The sequence below is a fragment of the Pseudophryne corroboree genome, chromosome 6, assembly GCF_028390025.1.
Source record: "Pseudophryne corroboree isolate aPseCor3 chromosome 6, aPseCor3.hap2, whole genome shotgun sequence".
NCBI lineage: Eukaryota > Metazoa > Chordata > Amphibia > Anura > Myobatrachidae > Pseudophryne > Pseudophryne corroboree.
In genome coordinates this window covers 473,615,616-473,634,614 of record NC_086449.1, presented here as the reverse complement: position 1 = coordinate 473,634,614, position 18,999 = coordinate 473,615,616, and the positions used below count along the sequence as shown (strand labels likewise).

General features: G+C 46.7%; 1 protein-coding gene across 4 annotated transcripts in view; it reads right to left on the bottom strand.

The window, feature by feature from the left end:
• Positions 1–18,999, bottom strand: part of ASZ1 (ankyrin repeat, SAM and basic leucine zipper domain containing 1) — a 508,155-nt gene that overhangs the window by 314,216 nt on the left and 174,940 nt on the right. For all 4 annotated transcript variants that reach the window (XM_063930479.1, XM_063930476.1, XM_063930477.1 and 1 more), the window contains exon 4: positions 14,854–14,965. In XM_063930479.1, coding sequence (XP_063786549.1) covers positions 14,854–14,965 — 112 coding nt within the window. The remainder of the gene's footprint in view (positions 1–14,853; positions 14,966–18,999) is intronic.

Sequence of the window (18,999 nt, the reverse complement as noted above, 5' to 3'; positions counted from 1 at the left end):
CCTCTCTGAGCTAGAGGCACCTGTACTACCACTCCTATATCCAGGAGGGACTGTACCACCGAATGCAGAGTGTTTGCCTTTGTCGGGTCCAGAGGAACATCTGTCAGGCAAAATCGATGAGGGGGACGATTTTTGAAGGATATGGCGTAACCTCGAGTGACGACTTCCCGCACCCAGGCATCTGAAGTGGTCTTCAACCACTGCAGAGTGATTGACCACTTTGCTATAGCTTTTGAAATCCATGCACAGGCAATGGTAGGCCGCAGTACAGCCCCTGAAGCAGTGTATATGGATTTGAGCGTAGCATCCACTTTGCGATCTGCTGGGTCTTTCAACGCGGTAGATCCCGGGACTGGTAAGACCACCTGTTTTGACAGCCTAGAGACAGAGGTGTCAACTATAGGCAGGGACTCCCATTTTTTTTCTATCTTTCGGGAAGAGAAAAGCAACCAGAACCCTTTTAGGGATCTGGAATTTTTTCTCCGGGTTTTCCCAGGCTTTTTCAAATATAGCATTTAATTCCTTAGATGCCGGGAAGGTGAGAGGGGCTTTCTTACTGTCTGTGAAAAAATAAGAATTTACTCACCGGTAATTCTCGTAGTCCGTAGTGGATGCTGGGGACTCCGTCAGGACCATGGGGAATAGCGGCTCCGCAGGAGACAGGGCACAAAATTTAAAAGTTTGACCACTAGGTGGTGTGTACTGGCTCCTCCCCCTATGACCCTCCTCCAAGCCTCAGTTAGGATACTGTGCCCGGACGAGCGTACACAATAAGGAAGGATTTTGAATCCCGGGTAAGACTCATACCAGCCACACCAATCACACCGTACAACTTGTGATCTGAACCCAGTTAACAGTATGATAACGTAGGAGCCTCTGAAAAGATGGCTCACAACAATAAACAACCCAATTTTTTTGTAACAATAACTATGTACAAGTATTGCAGACAATCCGCACTTGGGATGGGCGCCCAGCATCCACTACGGACTACGAGAAATAGAATTACCGGTGAGTAAATTCTTATTTTCTCTGACGTCCTAGTGGATGCTGGGGACTCCGTCAGGACCATGGGGATTATACCAAAGCTCCCAAACGGGCGGGAGAGTGCGGATGACTCTGCAGCACCGAATGAGAGAACTCCAGGTCCTCCTTAGCCAGGGTATCAAATTTGTAGAATTTTACAAACGTGTTCTCCCCTGACCACGTAGCTGCTCGGCAGAGTTGTAATGCCGAGACCCCTCGGGCAGCCGCCCAAGATGAGCCCACCTTCCTTGTGGAGTGGGCATTGGCAGATTTAGGCTGTGGCAGGCCTGCCACAGAATGTGCCAGTTGAATTGTGCTACAAATCCAACGAGCAATCGTCTGCTTAGAAGCAGGAGCACCCAGCTTGTTGGGTGCATACAGTATAAACAGCGAGTCAGATTTTCTGACTCCAGCCGTCCTTGAAATATATATTTTCAATGCTCTGACAACGTCCAGCAACTTGGAATCCTCCAAATCGCTAGTAGCCGCAGGCACCACAATAGGCTGGTTCAGGTGAAACGCTGATACCACCTTAGGCAGAAAATGAGGACGCGTCCTCAATTCTGCCCTGTCCGAATGGAAAATCAGATATGGGCTTTTATACGATAAAGCCGCCAATTCCGACACTCTCCTGGCTGAAGCCAGGGCCAGTAGCATGGTTACTTTCCATGTAAGATATTTCAAATCTACCGATTTGAGTGGCTCAAACCAATGGGATTTGAGAAAATCCAAAACTACATTGAGATCCCACAGTGCCACTGGGGGCACAACCGGGGGCTGTATATGTAGTACTCCTTTTACAAAAGTCTGGACTTCAGGAACTGAAGCCAATTCTTTCTGGAAGAAAATCGACAGGGCCGAAATTTGAACCTTAATGGACCCTACTTTGAGGCCCATAGATAATCCTGTTTGCAGGAAATGTAGGAATCGACCCAGTTGAAATTCCTCTGTGGGGGCCTTCCTGGCCTCACACCATGCAACATATTTTCTCCAAATGCGGTGATAATGTTATGCAGTCACCTCCTTCCTGGCTTTGACCAGGGTAGGGATGACCTCCTCCGGAATGCCTTTTTCCCTTAGGATCCGGCGTTCAACCGCCATGCCGTCAAACGCAGCCGCGGTAAGTCTTGGAATAGACACGGTCCCTGCTGAAGCAGATCCCTTCTTAGAGGTAGAGGCCACGGATCTTCCGTGAGCATCTCCTGAAGTTCCGGGTACCAAGTCCTTCTTGGCCAGTCCGGAGCCACTAGTATCGTTCTTACTCCCCTTTGCCGTATAATTCTCAGTACCTTGGGTATGAGAGGCAGAGGAGGAAACACATACACTGACTGGTACACCCATGGTGTTACCAGAGCGTCCACAGCTATTGCCTGAGGGTCTCTTGACCTGGCGCAATACCTGTCCAGTTTTTTGTTGAGGCGGGACGCCATCATGTCCACCATTTGTCTTTCCCAATGGACTACAATCATGTGGAAGACTTCTGGATGAAGTCCCCACTCTCCCGGGTGAAGATCGTGTCTGCTGAGGAAGTCTGCTTCCCAGTTGTCCACCCCCGGGATGAACACTGCTGACAGTGCTATCACATGATTTTCCGCCCAGCGAAGAATCCTTGCAGCCTCTGCCATTGCCCTCCTGCTTCTTGTGCCGCCCTGTCTGTTTACGTGGGCGACTGCCGTGATGTTGTCCGACTGGATCAACACCGGCTGACCCTGAAGCAGAGGGTTTGCCAGGCTTAGAGCATTGTAGATTGCTCTTAGTTCCAGTATATTTATGTGAAGAGACGTTTCCAGGCTTGACCACACGCCCTGGAAGTTTCTTCCTTGTGTGACCGCTCCCCAGCCTCTCAGGCTGGCATCCGTGGTCACTAGGACCCAGTTCTGTATGCCGAATCTGCGGCCCTCTAACAGATGAGCACTCTGCAACCACCATAGCAGAGAGACCCTTTTTTCCAGGACTCTTGTGCATTGATGCACAGACACTGTCCCTGGTTTTAGGAGGTTCCCGACGAGTTCGGATAACTCCCTGGCTTTCTCCTCCGGAAGAAATACCTTTTTCTGAACAGTGTCCAGAATCATCCCTAGGAACAGCAGACGTGTCGTCGGGATCAGTTGGGATTTTGGAAAATTCAGAATCCACCCGTGCTGTTGGAGCACTACTTGAGTTAGTGCTACTCCGACCTCCAGCTGTTCTCTGGATCTTGCCCTTATCAGGAGATCGTCCAAGTAAGGGATAATTAATACGCCTTCTCTTCGAAGAAGGATCATCATTTCGGCCATTACCTTGGTAAAGACCCTGGGTGCCGTGGACAATCCAAACGGCAGCGTCTGAAACTGATAATGACAGTTTTGTACCACGAACCTGAGGTACCCTTGGTGTGAAGGGCAAATTGGGACATGAAGGTAAGCATCCTTGATGTCAAAGGACACCATAAAATCCCCTTCTTCCAGATTCGCTATCACTGCTCTGAGTGACTCCATCTTGAACTTGAATTTTTGTATGTACAGGTTCAGAGATTTCAGATTTAGAATAGGTCTTACCGAGCCGTCCGGCTTCGGTACCACAAATAGCGTTGAGTAATACCCCTTTCCCTGTTGTAGAAGGGGTACCTTGATTATCACCTGCTGAGAATACAGCTTGTGAATGGCTTCCAATACCGTCGCCCTGTCTGAGGGAGACGTTGGCAAAGCAGATTTTAGGAACCGGCGAGGGGGAGACTTCTCGAATTCCAACCTGTAACCCTGAGATACTACCTGCAGGATCCAGGGGTCCACCTGCGAGTGAGCCCACTGTTGGACTTCCCGGCTGTTGCCGTGGCTACCAAATCCGATAGACCGACCCCAAATAATTCCTCCCCTTTATACGGCAATACTTCCATATGCCGTTTGGAATCCGCATCGCCTGACCACTGTCGTGTCCATAGACTTCTTCTGGCAGATATGGACATCGCACTTACTCTTGATGCCAGAGTGCAGATATCCCTCTGTGCATCTCGCATATAAAGGAATGCATCCTTTAATTGCTCTATAGTCAATAAAATACTGTCCCTATCCAGGGTATCAATATTTTCAGTCAGGGAATCCGACCAAGCCACCCCAGCACTGCACATCCAGGCTGAGGCGATTGCTGGTCGCAGTATAACACCAGTATGTGTGTATATACTTTTTAGAGTATTTTCCAGCCTCCTATCAGCTGGATCCTTGAGGGCGGCTGTATCAGGAGACGGTAACGCCACTTGTTTGGATAAACGTGTGAGCGCCTTGTCCACCCTAGGGGGTGTTTCCCAGCGCGCCCTAACCTCTGGCGGGAAAGGGTATAACGCCAATAACTTCTTTGAAATTAGCAGTTTTTTTATCAGGGGTAACCCACGCTTCATCACACACGTCATTCAATTCCTCTGATTCAGGAAAAACTACAGGTAGTTTTTTCAGACCCCACATAATACCCCTTTATGTGGTACTTGCAGTATCAGAGATATGCAAAGCCTCCTTCATTGCCGTGATCATATAACGTGTGGCCCTACTGGAAAATACGTTCGTTTCTTCACCGTCGACACTAGATTCGGTGTCCGTGTCTGGGTCTGTGTCGACCGACTGAGGCAAAGGGCGTTTTACAGCCCCTGACGGTGTTTGAGACGCCTGTACAGGTACTAACTGGTTTGCCGGTCGTCTCATGTCGTCAACCGACTTTTGCAGCGTGCTGACATTATCACGTAATTCCATAAACAAAGCCATCCATTCCGGTGTCGACTCCCTAGGGGGTGACATCACCATTACCGGCAATTGCTCCGCCTCCACACCAACATCGTCCTCATACATGTCGACACACACGTACCGACACACAGCAGACACACAGGGAATGCTCTGATAGAAGACAGGACCCCACTAGCCCTTTGGGGAGACAGAGGGAGAGTTTGCCAGCACACACCAAAGCGCTATAATTATATAGGAACAACCTTATATAAGTGTTGTTTCCTTATAGCTGCTTAAATATATATAATATCGCCAAAAAATGCCCCCCCCCTCTCTGTTTTTTACCCTGTTTCTGTAGTGCAGTGCAGGGGAGAGCCTGGGAGCCTTCCTAGCAGCGGAGCTGTGTAGGAAAATGGCGCTGTGTGCTGAGGAGATAGGCCCCGCCCCCTATTCCGGCGGGCTCTTCTCCCGGTTTTTCTGAGACCTGGCAGGGGTGAAATACATCCATATAGCCTCATGGACTATATGTGATGTATTCTTTTTAGCCAGAAAGGTATTAACATTGCTGCCCAGGGCGCCCCCCCCAGCGCCCTGCACCCTCAGTGACCGCCGGTGTGAAGTGTGCCTGAGCGCAATGGCGCACAGCTGCAGTGCTGTGCGCTACCTCATGAAGACTGAAAAGCCTTCAGCCGCCGGTTTCTGGACCTCTTCTTACTTCGGCATCTGCAAGGGGGTCGGCGGCGCGGCTCCGGTGACCCATCCAGGCTGTACCTGTGATCGTCCCTCTGGAGCTAGTGTCCAGTAGCCTAAGAAGCAAATCCATCCTGCACGCAGGTGAGTTCACTTCTTCTCCCCTAGGTCCCTCGTTGCAGTGAGCCTGTTGCCAGCAGGACTCACTGAAAAATAAGATTTTACTTACCGATAAATCTATTTCTCATAGTCCGTAGTGGATGCTGGGGACTCCGTCAGGACCATGGGGAATAGCGGCTCCGCAGGAGACAGGGCACAAAAGCAAGCTTTTAGGATCACATGGTGTGTACTGGCTCCTCCCCCTATGACCCCCCTCCAAGCCTCAGTTAGGTACTGTGCCCGGACGAGCGTACACAATAAGGAAGGATCTTGAATCCCGGGTAAGACTCATACCAGCCACACCAATCACACCGTACAACTTGTGATTTGAACCCAGTTAACAGTATGATAACAATGAAGTAGCCTCTAAAAAAGATGGCTCACAACAATAATAACCCGATTTTTTTTTTTTTTGTAACAATAACTATGTACAAGTAATGCAGACACTCCGCACTTGGGATGGGCGCCCAGCATCCACTACGGACTATGAGAAATAGATTTATCGGTAAGTAAAATCTTATTTTCTCTAACGTCCTAGTGGATGCTGGGGACTCCGTCAGGACCATGGGGATTATACCAAAGCTCCCAAACGGGCGGGAGAGTGCGGATGACTCTGCAGCACCGAATGAGAGAACTCCAGGTCCTCCTCAGCCAGGGTATCAAATTTGTAGAATTTAGCAAACGTGTTTGCCCCTGACCAAGTAGCTGCTCGGCCAAGTTGTAAAGCCGAGACCCCTCGGGCAGCCGCCCAAGATGAGCCCACCTTCCTTGTGGAATGGGCATTTACAGATTTTGGCTGTGGCAGGCCTGCCACAGAATGTGCAAGCTGAATTGTACTACAAATCCAACGAGCAATAGTCTGCTTAGAAGCAGGAGCACCCAGCTTTTTGGGTGCCTACAATATAAACAGCAAGTCAGACTTTCTGACTCCAGCCGTCCCGGAATTATATATATATATATATATATATTTTCAGGGCCCTGACAACGTCTAGCAACTTGGAGTCCTCCAAGTCCCTAGTAGCCGCAGGCACCACAATAGGTTGTTTCAGGTGAAACGCTGACACCACCTTAGGAAGAAACTGGGGACGAGTCCGCAGTTCTGCCCTGTCCGAATGGAAAATCAAATATGGGCTTTTGTAAGACAAAGCCGCCAATTTTGACAATCGCCTGGCCGAGGCCAGGGCCAACAGCATGGTCACTTTCCATGTGAGATATTTCAAATCCACAGATTTGAGTGGTTCAAACCAATATGATTTGAGGAATCCCAACACTACGTTGAGATCCCACGGTGCCACTGGAGGCACACAAGGGCTGTATATGCAATACTCCCTTGACAAACGTCTGGACTTCAGGAACTGAAGCCAATTCTTTCTGGAAGAAAATCTATAGGGCCGAAACTTGAACCTTAATGGACCCCAATTTGAGGCTCATAGACACTCCTGTTTGCAGGAAGTGCAGAAATCGACCTAGTTGAAATTTTTTCGTGGGGCCCTCCTGGCCTCACCCACGCAACATATTTTTACCACATGTGGTGATAACGTTGTGCGGTCACCTCCTTCCTGGCTTTGACCAGGGTAGGTATGACCTCTTCCGGAATGCCTTTTCCCTTAGGATCCGGCGTTCAAACCGCCATGCCGTCAAACGCAGTCGCGATAAGTCTTGGAACAGACAAGGTCCCTGCTGGAGCAGGTCCTTTCTTAAAGGCCGATGCCACGGTTCCTCTTGGAACAGACATGGTACTTGCTGAAAGCAAATCCCTTCTTAGCTCCCGAGGCCATTAGTCCTCTGTGAGCATCTCTTGAAGTTCCGGTTACCAAGTCCCTCTTGGCCAATCCGGAGCCACGAGTATAGTTCTTACTCCTCTATGTCTTATAATTCTCAATACCTTGGTTATGAGAAGCAGAGGAGGGAACACATACACCGACTGTTACACCCACGGTGTTACCAGGACGTCCACAGCTATCGCCTGAAGGTCTCGTGACCTGGCGCAATACCTGTCCCATTTTTTTTGTTCGGGCGGGACGCCATCATGTCCACCTTTGGTCTTTCCCAACGGTTCACAATCATGCGGAAAACTTCCCGATGAAGTTCCCACTCTCCCGGGTGGAGGTCGTGCCTGCTGAGGAAGTCTGCTTCCCAGTCGTCCACTCCCGGAATGAACACTGCTGACAGTGCTATCACATGATTTTCCGCCTAGCGAAAAATCCTTGCAGTTTTGCCACTGCCCTCCTGCTTCTTGTGCCGCCCTTTCTGTTTACGTGGGCGACTGCCGTGATGTTATCCCACTGGATCAATACCGGCTGACCTTGAAGCAGAGGTCTTGCTAAGCTTAGAGCATTATAAATTCGCTCTTAGCTCCAGTATATTTATGTGGAGAGAATTCTCCAGACTTGATCACACTCCTTGTGTGACTGCTCCCCAGCCTCTCAGGCTGGCCTCCGTGGTCACGAGCATCCAATCCTGAATGCCGAATCTGCGGCCCTCTAGAAGATGAGCACTCTGTAATCACCACAGGAGAGACACCCTTGTCCTTGGATATAGGGTTATCCGCTGATGCATCTGAAGATGCGATCCGGACCATTTGTCCAGCAGATCCCACTGAAGAGTTCTTGCGTGAAATCTGCCGAATGGAAGCGCTTCGTAATAAGCCACCATTTTTACCAGGACTCTTGTGCAATGATGCACTGACACTTTTCCTGGTTTTAGGAGGATCCCGATTAGCTCGGATAACTCCCTGGCTTTCTCCTCTGGGAGAAACACCTTTTCCTGGACTGTGTCCAGAATCATCCCTAGGACCAGCAGACGTGTCGTCGGAACAACTGCGGTTTTGGAATATTTAGAATCCACCCGTGCTGTCGTAGAACTACTTGAGATAGTGCTACTCCGACCTCCAACTGTTCTCTGGACCTTGTTCTTATCAGGAGGTCGTCCATTTTCTTTGAAGACGAATCCTCCTTTCGGTCATTACCTTGGTAAGGACCCGGGGTGCCTTGGACAATCCAACGGCATCGTCTTGAAACTGATAGTGACAGTTCTGTACCACGAACCTGAGGTACCCTTGGTGAGAAAAGGCAAATTTTGGGACATGGAGGTAAGCATCCCTGATGTCCCGGGACACCATATAGTCCCCTTGTTCTTTGCTATCACTGCTCTGAGTGACTCCATCTGGATTTGAACCCTTGTAAGTGTTCAAATTTTTCAGATTTAGAATAGGTCTCACCTAGCCTTCAGTACCACCATATAGTGTGGAGTAATACCCCTTTCCTTGTTGTCGGAGGGGTAAATTTATTATCACCTGCTGGGAATACAGCTTGTGAATTGTTTTCAATACTGCCTCCCTGTCGGAGGGAGACATTGGTACAGCAGACTACAGGAACCTGCGAGGGGGGAAACCTCTCGACATTCCAATCTGTACCCCTTGGATACTACTTGTAGGATCCAGGGGTCCTGTACGGTCCCAGCGTCATGCTGAGAACTTGGTAGAAGCGGTGGAGGGCTTCTGTTCCTGGGAATGGGCTGCCTGCTGCAGTCTTCTTCCCTTTCCTCTATCCCTGGGCAGATATGACTCTTATAGGGACGAAAGGACTGAGGCTGAAAAGACGGTGTCTTTTTCTGCAGAGATGTGACTTAGGGTAAAAAACGGTGGATTTTCCAGCAGTTGCCCTGGCCACCAGGTCCCATAGACAGACCCCAAATAACTCCTCCCCTTTATACGGCAATACATCTTTGTGCCGTTTGGAATCTGCATCACCTGACCACTGTCGTGTCCATAAACATCTTCTTGCAGATATGGACATCGCATTTACTCTTGATGCCAGAGTGCAAATATCCCTCTGCGCATCTCGCATATATAGAAATGCATCCTTTAAATGCTCTATAGTCAATAAAATACTGTCCCTGTCAAAGGTATCAATATTTTTAGTCAGGGAATCCGACCAAGCCACCTCAGCTCTGCACATCCAGGCTGAGGCGATCGCTGGTCGCAGTATAACACCAGCATGTGTGTGTATACTTTTTAGGATATTTTTCAGCCTCCTATCAGCTGGCTCCTTAAGTAAGGCCCTATCCGTAGATGGTACCGCCACTTGTTCTGATAAGCGTGTGAGCGCCTTATCCACCCTGAGGGGTGTTTCCCACCGCGCCTTAACTTCTGGCGGGAAAGGGTATACCGCCAATAATTTTCTATCGGGGGAAACCCACGCATCATCACACACTTCATTTAATTTATCTGATTCAGGAAAAACTACAGGTAGTTTTTTCACCTCACACATAATACCCTTTTTTGTGGTACTTGGAGTATCAGAAATATGTAACACCTCCTTCATTGCCCTTACGTGTGGCCCTAAAAGAAAATACGTTTGTTTCTTCACCGTCGACACTGAAATCAGTGTCCGTGTCTGTGTCTGTGTCGACCGACTGAGGTAAATGGGCATTTTACAGCCCCTGACGGTGTTTGAGACGCCTGGACAGATACTAATTTGTTCGCCGGCCCTCTCGTCGTCAACCGGCTTGCAGCGTGTTGACATTGTCACGTAATTTCCATAAATTAGCCATCCATTCCGGTGTCGACTCCCTAGAGAGTGACATCACCATTACAGGCAATTTGCTCCGCCTCCTCACCAATATTTTCCTCATACATGTCGACACACACGTACCGACATACAGCACACACATAGGGAATGCTCTGATAGAGGACAGGACCCACTAGCCCTTTGGGGAGACAGAGGGAGAGTTTGCCAGCACACACCAAAACGCTATAATTATCCAGGGACAACCTTTATATAAGTGTTCCTCCCTTATAGCATTTTAATATATATACATATCGCCAAATCAGTGCCCCCCCTCTCTGTTTTAACCCTGTTTCTGTAGTGCAGTGCAGGGGAGAGCATGGGAGCCTTCCCACCAGCCTTTCTGTGAGGGAAAATGGCGCTGTGTGCTGAGGAGAATAGGCCCCGCCCCCTTTTCGGCTGGCTTCTTCTCCGGAGTTTTAGATATCTGGCAGGGGTTAAATACATCCATATAGCCTCAAGGGCTATATGTGATGTATTTTTCGCCATACAGGTATTATACATTGCTGCCCAGGGCGCCCCCCCCCCAGCGCCCTGCACCCTCCGTGACCGCTGTGTGAAGTGTGCTGACAACAATGGCGCACAGCTGCAGTGCTGTGCGCTACCTGATGAAGACTGAGAGTCTTCTGCCGCCTGGTTCCGGACCTCTTCATCTTCAGCGTCTGCAAGGGGGGTCGGCGGCGCGGCTCCGGGACGAACCCCAGGGCGAGCCCTGTGTTCCGACTCCCTCTGGAGCTATGTCCAGTAGCCTAAGAATCCAATCCATCCTGCACGCAGGTGAGTTGAAAATCTCTCCCCTAAGTCCCTCGATGCAGTGAGCCTGTTGCCAGCAGGACTCACTGAAACTAAAGAACCTAAAAACTTTTTCTAAGTAACTCTTTAAGAGAGCCACCTAGATTGCACCCTTCTCGGCCGGGCACAAAAACCTAACTGAGGCTTGGAGGGGGGTCATAGGGGGAGGAGCCAGTACACACCATGTGATCCTAAAAGCTTGCTTTTGTGCCCTGTCTCCTGCGGAGCCGCTATTCCCCATGGTCCTGACGGAGTCCCCAGCATCCACTAGGACGTTAGAGAAATAATAAAACTATCAAAACTTTTACTCTAAGCAGCTCTTTATGAGAGCCACCTAGATTGCACCCTGCTCGGACGGGCACAAAAACCTAACTTAACCTAACTGAGGCTTGGAGGAGGGTCATAGGGGGAGGAGCCAGAACACACCACCTAGTGGTCAAACTTTTAAATTTTGTGCCCTGTCTCCTGCGGAGCCGCTATTCCCCATGGTCCTGACGGAGTCCCCAGCATCCACTAGGACGTCAGAGAAAAAACTCCTCAACCTGCTCAGGAGGTGTGTCAGAAATATGTAACACATCCCGCATGGCCTCAATCATCAACTGCACCCCCTTAGCAAGTGATGCCGTCCCCCTCGATACATTCCCCATCACCGTCTGCTGTGTCAGAATCTGTATCCGCGTCAGCCTGCATAATCTGGGCAAGAGCACATCTGTGAGAATGTACCGCAGGGCGCCCCGAGGGAGCAGTATCGGTCCATACTGCCATAAAGTACTGCAGTAACATGCTCAGTCCTTGCAACCCTTTCAGAAATCTGAGAAATAGCCCCCCTAAGAGAGGTTAACCACTCCGGTTCTCTCGCTGGGATCTGTGCTACAACAGTGCAATCCTGATTACATGGGATGGGATCTTCCTGAGAAGATAAATTGCTCTGCAGCATATGAGACAGAGTCTCTAGACATGTTTGCTTGTACAACCCACACACACACACAATGTACAGGGCAGACAGAGTTTCCCCCCCAAGAATGGCAGAGAGAGACAAAGATTGGAGCCAACCCAAACACAGCGCTATATAGGTATAGGGAGACCCTTAACCAGAGCTGACTGTGTCCCTTAATAGGTGACACAGTTTTTACACAGCCTCCCCTCCCTTCTACAACCCCCTGGTACCGTAGATAGCTGGAGGTGCTCTGGAGGGACTGCTCTTCCACTGACAGCGTGTCTGCAGGCAGGAAAATTGAACTGAACGCTGCTGGGTCCACTCTGAGGAGAAGCTCCACCCCCTTAATGGTGCTGTCTTCCCACTCTTCCTAGATTATACTGGCCTGAGTATTTTGTTCTGGCTGAGATCCATGGACCCCGACAGGCTTTCTGGTCAAAATAGAATATTTCCTGTACACCACACACAGCGCAAGAATGTCAGATGTTAAAGGGCCGCCCCAAGACTAATTACCCCTGTATAGATGCCTCTCTCCAGACACCACAAATACAAGTGAAAGAAAATGATAGGAGTAAGATATCAATGTATTAAATAGGACATTGTGCTGATATGCCCATTATGCCTTGAAAAAGACTCCAGGAAGGAGTTGAAACGCGTTGGCTATTGACCATCTACACCAGCCTTATTCAGCAGATCCTGCCTAATAAGATCCAGGTCCTTGTTCCCAGTTTCCAGATCCGGGTGGTTGCTGGTGATGTAAGAGCTTGTTTGAGAACTTTTTTGGGTTCTCAGACCATCTGGTAATTATTCTGTGGATCTACTGTGGCTGCTATTGTTCAATTTTTACCTGTTCAATTTTCAATTTTATCTGTTTACATCTTGCATGATGTTATAATAAATGTTATGTTGTCTGCACATGATGGTATTTCCCCTCTAATTTTGCATATCTATGGATAAATCCGTCCAATGAATGAGAGGGAAAGCCTGGATATATGAAATTGAATTTCAGCTACAAAAGGGACGTATGCTTTTAATGTAGTATTATATACTGAATTGGTGGCGCCTTGTGATATCTTACTCCTATCATTTTCTTTCACCAGGCTTTCTGGTCAGTTTAGGGTTAAGGCGCCGGCTCAGGGCGCCCCTCACAGTGCCGCACCTAAAGTACCGGTTAGCTCCCCGGTGCGCAGATAGTACTGCGCTCCTACCCTGTAGCCGCCATCTTCCCATTGGCTCCCTGCTTGTTAGGGAGCCGATGACTCACTCGCCACGCTTCAGCTCTGTAAGGGGGTGGCGGCATGCTGCTGGGGTGAGCGTTCACCTGCGGCGGGGAGCGATCTATCCCCTCTGGAGCTCAGGGTCCAGTCAGTGGAGACAGTGGCTCAGACCCCGCAGGGCGGACACTGCTCTCCCCCCCAGTCCCTCGATGCAGGGAGGCTGTTGCCAGCAGCCTCCTTGTAAAAAAAACAAACTCTAAAATAAACTTTTCTAAAGAAGCTCTGTAGAGCTCCCCTAGCTGTGACCGGCTCCTCCGGGCACATTTTCTAAACTGAGTCTGGTAGGAGGGGCATAGAGGGAGGAGCCAGCCCACACTGTTAAACTCTTAAAGTATCAATGGCTCCTGGTGGACCAGTCTATACCCCATGGTACTAATATGGACCCCAGCATACTCTAGGACGTAAGAGAAAATGGGCTATTATTGGACAGCCAGATAGTACTATCTGGCTAAAAAGACTGTTTTTACCGTGCAGTAAATTATGAATGGAATAGGATACCGCCCTTAATCTTTCCAAAACACAATACATACAATTTCCACAGGTCAATAGTGGTTACCAACCCGATATCTCTATCACTGTTGGTAATATGACAATCAACCCTACCCCAAAAGCTCACTTCCCAGACATTAACTTGGACTCTGAACTGTCCTTTCTTCCCCACATTAAATCAATTTCCAAATTCTTTTACATACAACTAAAAACATATCCATTCATTAAATCTCACCTACTGGTCTTCCCAGAAACAAACTTTCAATCCTACAATCTATTTTGAATGCAGCTGCTAAATTAATCTCTCTCTCAAAATGTTCATCTTCTGCTGTACAGCTCTGTAATACCCTCCACTGGTTACCTGTATTTCACAGAATTCAATATAAAATGCCTCCACTTACACATAAGGCTATTAACCAAACTGTACAAACATACATCTGAAGAACCACTTCTTCACCAAACTCAGCCATCTCTAATCCTAAACCCACTCTGGCCCACACTCACATGCTACCACATCTGTGTCACCCCTGTCTGTGTGCCCCCTTCCCCATTAGAATGTTCGCTTTCAAAAGGGAACAAGCGCACAAAAAAGGCCCTCTTCCCTCATGTGCTTTTCCATCTCTTACTTTACCTATCTTCTTTTCAATAATCCTTTTGACGGCACCAAATTCCTTGGTTTTCTGTCGCCCTGATATTTATTTCGGTATTGTCTGCTGATGCAGCTCAGTTTATATACCCTGTACTTGTCCTATATTGTCTTGAATTATAAAGTCACTGTTTTCTTGTTTTGCTTGTTTATACACTCTGTAATTGGGCACTGCGGAACCCATGTGGCGCTATATAAAAGATAATAATAATTTCTACGCTTATCTAGAAAGATCTCCCAGATCGACACTTCTGCTCCGTGTAAGATCTGCCTCTCACCCAAACTTCTTAAATACTTTTTAGGCTACAGACACTGGATTCCTCCCATGCACAACAAGACTTATCCTGTTGTCTCCAAGAGTTCTTCAAGTTCTTCAAGAGTTCCCTGAAAACTCACTATACAAGCTTATCAAATTGCAGGATTACCCACATAATCACCACAAGATATTCTACCTAATTACATCTACCTCTATATAGTCCACAGTCTTGTTTTATTATTGTCTTGTTCCCATATGTAAAAAGCAAAATGCAAACAAATTAAGATTCAACACGTGAATTGTGAACAGACGGGAAAGCCATCTTACCTGCAGCATACGTTAGGATTAACATTCCTTGACAGCAATAGTTCTACACATTTCACAATATTTTCTTCCAGTGCATACGCAGAACACGCAGACATAAGTACAGTACATTTATCTACCAGAAAAAGAAAAACAAGTATCACAAATAAATATCTGAAGCTTGGATGCACACTTTAGGAAATAATGAATTATATTACAGATGTCCATGTTGGGATATATTAATAACCTATCTCCCACCCTCAGTCTATCATACAGCTGCAGGTCAGAGCAGTCACTGAACATAACTGGGTTCTCCACTTTTAGCAAGAGACATAACTATTGGTTAACTACATTGTTTCAGAAATATTCATACTTGTAGACTTAATAATGGCAGCGGAGAAGTCAGGTCATTGTCTCAGAACGTTATATTTCCAATCCACTTCAGAGTTTCCAATCATTTAGCCTTTTTGTCTTTTGAAAATAAACTTTATTAATAACTAAAAGCTACAAATGCACAAGGTGCAGTAGTTGTTCCAAGAAGCATATAAAACACATTTCACAGCTACTTATGCAAGCCTCATTTTGATCTCAATCCCCCCAGTTCTGGTGCTAGTTAGGACATTTTATCTTTATCTGCAACTTTAATTCATCTCTGTTTCTTGTGGCGACAATATGGGCTTTATTTATGAAGTGGTAGCTTTTGAAAGCCATTGCTTCCTGGCAGGTTGGAGGGGAAAATGTAAAATGGTGCTCGTAGTACATGCTTTATATTAACTGAAAGTGCCATTTTACATTTTCACCTCCAACCTGCTGGGAACTGATGGATTAAAAAAAAAAGCCATCACATTCGTAAATGTGTGGCAGCAGTTTGACTGGGAAACTTTGGCTCCAACTTTTTAACCGATAATGACGTATACTACTCACACTCTCCTTCACAGATAGCACTGTATCATTTAGTTATATTTCAATGTTGCCGTGCATGGTTTCTTGTGTTTCTGATTGAGCTTGGTGCTCAGGCTGATCTAATTGTGACATTTGAAAATGGTCTACCAATCACCACACTTCTGATACAGAATTTTGTATCCTTTTTGGATTAGAATACATTTTTTTCCTTTTAGCTATACAGTTTCAGCAGGTACACAGGCACTACAGACAGAGCGTCACAGCATCAACAATTGTAGAGATAAACTAGGGTATTCAATTATCCGCAAATTCGCAGCAATTTTTCGCCCGAAATTTTTTCGTGGCAATCGGGCGAAAATTGCCGCGAAAACGCTCCATTTTTCGACCTATTTAATTCCAAACGGGTTTCACCTGAAAATTCTTGCAGTGAAAAGTGCAGGTGAAAATGGGGAAATCAGCCTGTACCCCAAAAAATGCTAAACTAACATAGGAAAACAGAAGAGAAGTGTATTAGAGATCACATTAGAGAGTTTTTGGGGACTTAAATTGTGTGAAATGGCTGTTATATGCATTTTTTATTAAAATGCAAAAAAAATGATAGAAAGCAAGTTTTTTTGAGCAAAATAAATGCTCTCATTAAATTTGGGGTACATGAAAATGGGTATAAGTATATATTTGGGTCATTTTAGGGTACTTTAAAAAAAAAAAAGTGGAAACAGACCGATTACTCCCATCTGCAAGCCTAAAAACACCTGTCCCACTCATAAATCACCCCAATATACCTATCCCATACCTTGAACCCCAATTTCCATCACTTTGTACTTTTTCACCCCAAAAATGACGTCATTATTGGCCAATTAAAAAAAATTAAAAACCTCAACGTGCCTAATTCGTCATTAAGGGGGGTGTCCCAGAAGTTCTGTGCCATATCCAAACATTTTTACCTTAAAATAGTGACTTTTCCCAACTTTTCACCTGCTTCAGAGTAGGTGAAGTGAAATTAGTGAAAAAATGATCACCGATAAATTTTCCCGGAAAATTGAATAGGCTGTAATTGCGTTTCGCGGGAAAAGTCTGTTTTTTCGTGTGAAAACCGGACCTTTTCGCGTGAAAAGTCCATTATCGCTGCTAATTGAATATACCCCAAAGGCTTTCACAAGTGTTTCATCCAATACCAAAATGGCATAACTGCATCAAACAGGTTATTTTCAATGTAACATGTTACGCTTTGTTACATTCAGTTAGGTTGCTTTGTGTATGGTTTCCATTATCTCCAGTGTTGTAATTTTTCATCCGGACAAACTTATTGCTTTCCTTAAGAAGTTATTTAAGTTTCTCTAATATATCATTAGGTGGACCCAGACCAGGGATTTCAACGCCAATCCTCAAGCACCCCGAACAGGTCAACTTTTCCTTTATCTTTAATCATGAACTGAAGAGTTATGGTGTGTACACACGGTGAGATTTTTTTCTTACGATTTTGACTATATAGTCAAAATCGTAAGAAAGGTTAGTGCAGATCGCAAGGTGAAAGTCACCTTGCGATCCCGATTCGATGCGCGGTCGGCATCACAAGAATAGATAGACTGTGCAGGCAAGTCAATATTGACTATCTCTATAGAAGAGATAGTCAAAATTGACACTTTAACAAAATTGCACAGTCAGTATCGCAAGCACATAATGAGTGTGCTTGCGATACTGACTATGTGCCGACCTGGCCCGTCGCATAGTGAGAATCGGGGATAGCCCGAATCTCACCGTGTGTATGGGCCATTTCTTTATCAGTACTTATCACACTTGTTTCCAAATACAGAAATCCTGAAAACATAACCTGTTGGAGGTGTTTGAGAATTGTAGTTAAAAACCAACGGTAGACTAACATGAATCATAAAAGAACATAGAAAAAAAACCTCCTGGGAACTCAATGGGGATTGGTCCAGTTAGATCCACGTGTATCAAGGACAGAAGCCAATCAGCTCTTTTACCGTTTCTAAAAATTATTATTTTTTCAATCCTCTTTCATAGTCAGTGCATCCCTTCATCTGGTGGCACTGATCAGAAGCATTACATAACAGAGTGACAATGTCCAGGCATGTTAAAATAAGATTTTACTCACCAGTAAATCTATTTCTCGTAGTCCGCAGTGGATGCTGGGAACTACGTAAGGACCATGGGGAATAGACGGGCTCCGCAGGAGACTGGGCACTCTAAAAGAAAGATTAGGTACTATCTGGTGTGCACTGGCTCCTCCCTCTATGCCCCTCCTCCAGACCTCAGTTAGGATACTGTGCCCGGAAGAACTGACACAATAAGGAAGGATTTTGAATCCCGGGTAAGACTCATACCAGCCACACCAATCACACCGTATAACTCGTGATACTATACCCAGTTAACAGTATGAAATATAACTGAGCCTCTCAACAGATGGCTCAACAATAACCCTTTAGTTAGGCAATAACTATATACAAGTATTGCAGACAATCCGCACTTGGGATGGGCGCCCAGTATCCACTACGGACTACGAGAAATAGATTTACCGGTGAGTAAAATCTTATTTTCTCTGACGTCCTAGTGGATGCTGGGAACTCCGTAAGGACCATGGGGATTATACCAAAGCTCCCAAACGGGCGGGAGAGTGTGGATGACTCTGCAGCACCGAATGAGAGAACTCAAGGTCCTCCTCAGCCAGGGTATCAAATTTGTAGAATTTAGCAAACGTGTTTGCCCCTGACCAAGTTGCAGCTCGGCAAAGTTGTAAAGCCGAGACCCCTTTCCTCGTGGAATGGGCTGTTACTGATTTAGGATGCGGCAATCCAGCCGCAGAATGCTCCAGCTGAATTGTGCTACAAATTCAGTGAGCAATAGTCTGCTTAGAAGCAGGAGCACCTATTTTGTTGGGTGCCTACAGGATAAAAAACGAGTCAGTTTTCCTGACTCCAGCCGTCCTGGAAATATAAATTTTTAAGGCCCTGACTACGTCCAGTAACTTGGAATCTTCCAAGTCCCTAGTAGCCGCAGGCACTACAATAGGTTGGTTCAAGTGAAAAGCTGATACCACCTTAGGGAGAAACTGGGGACGAGTCCTCAATTCTGCCCTATCCATATGGAAAATCAGATAAGGGCTTTTACATGACAAAGCCGCCAATTCTGACACACGCCTGGCCAAAGCCAAGGCCAACAACATGACCACTTTCCACGTGAGATATTTCAAATCCACAGTTTTAAGTGGCTCAAACCAATGTGATTTTAAGAAACTCAACACCACGT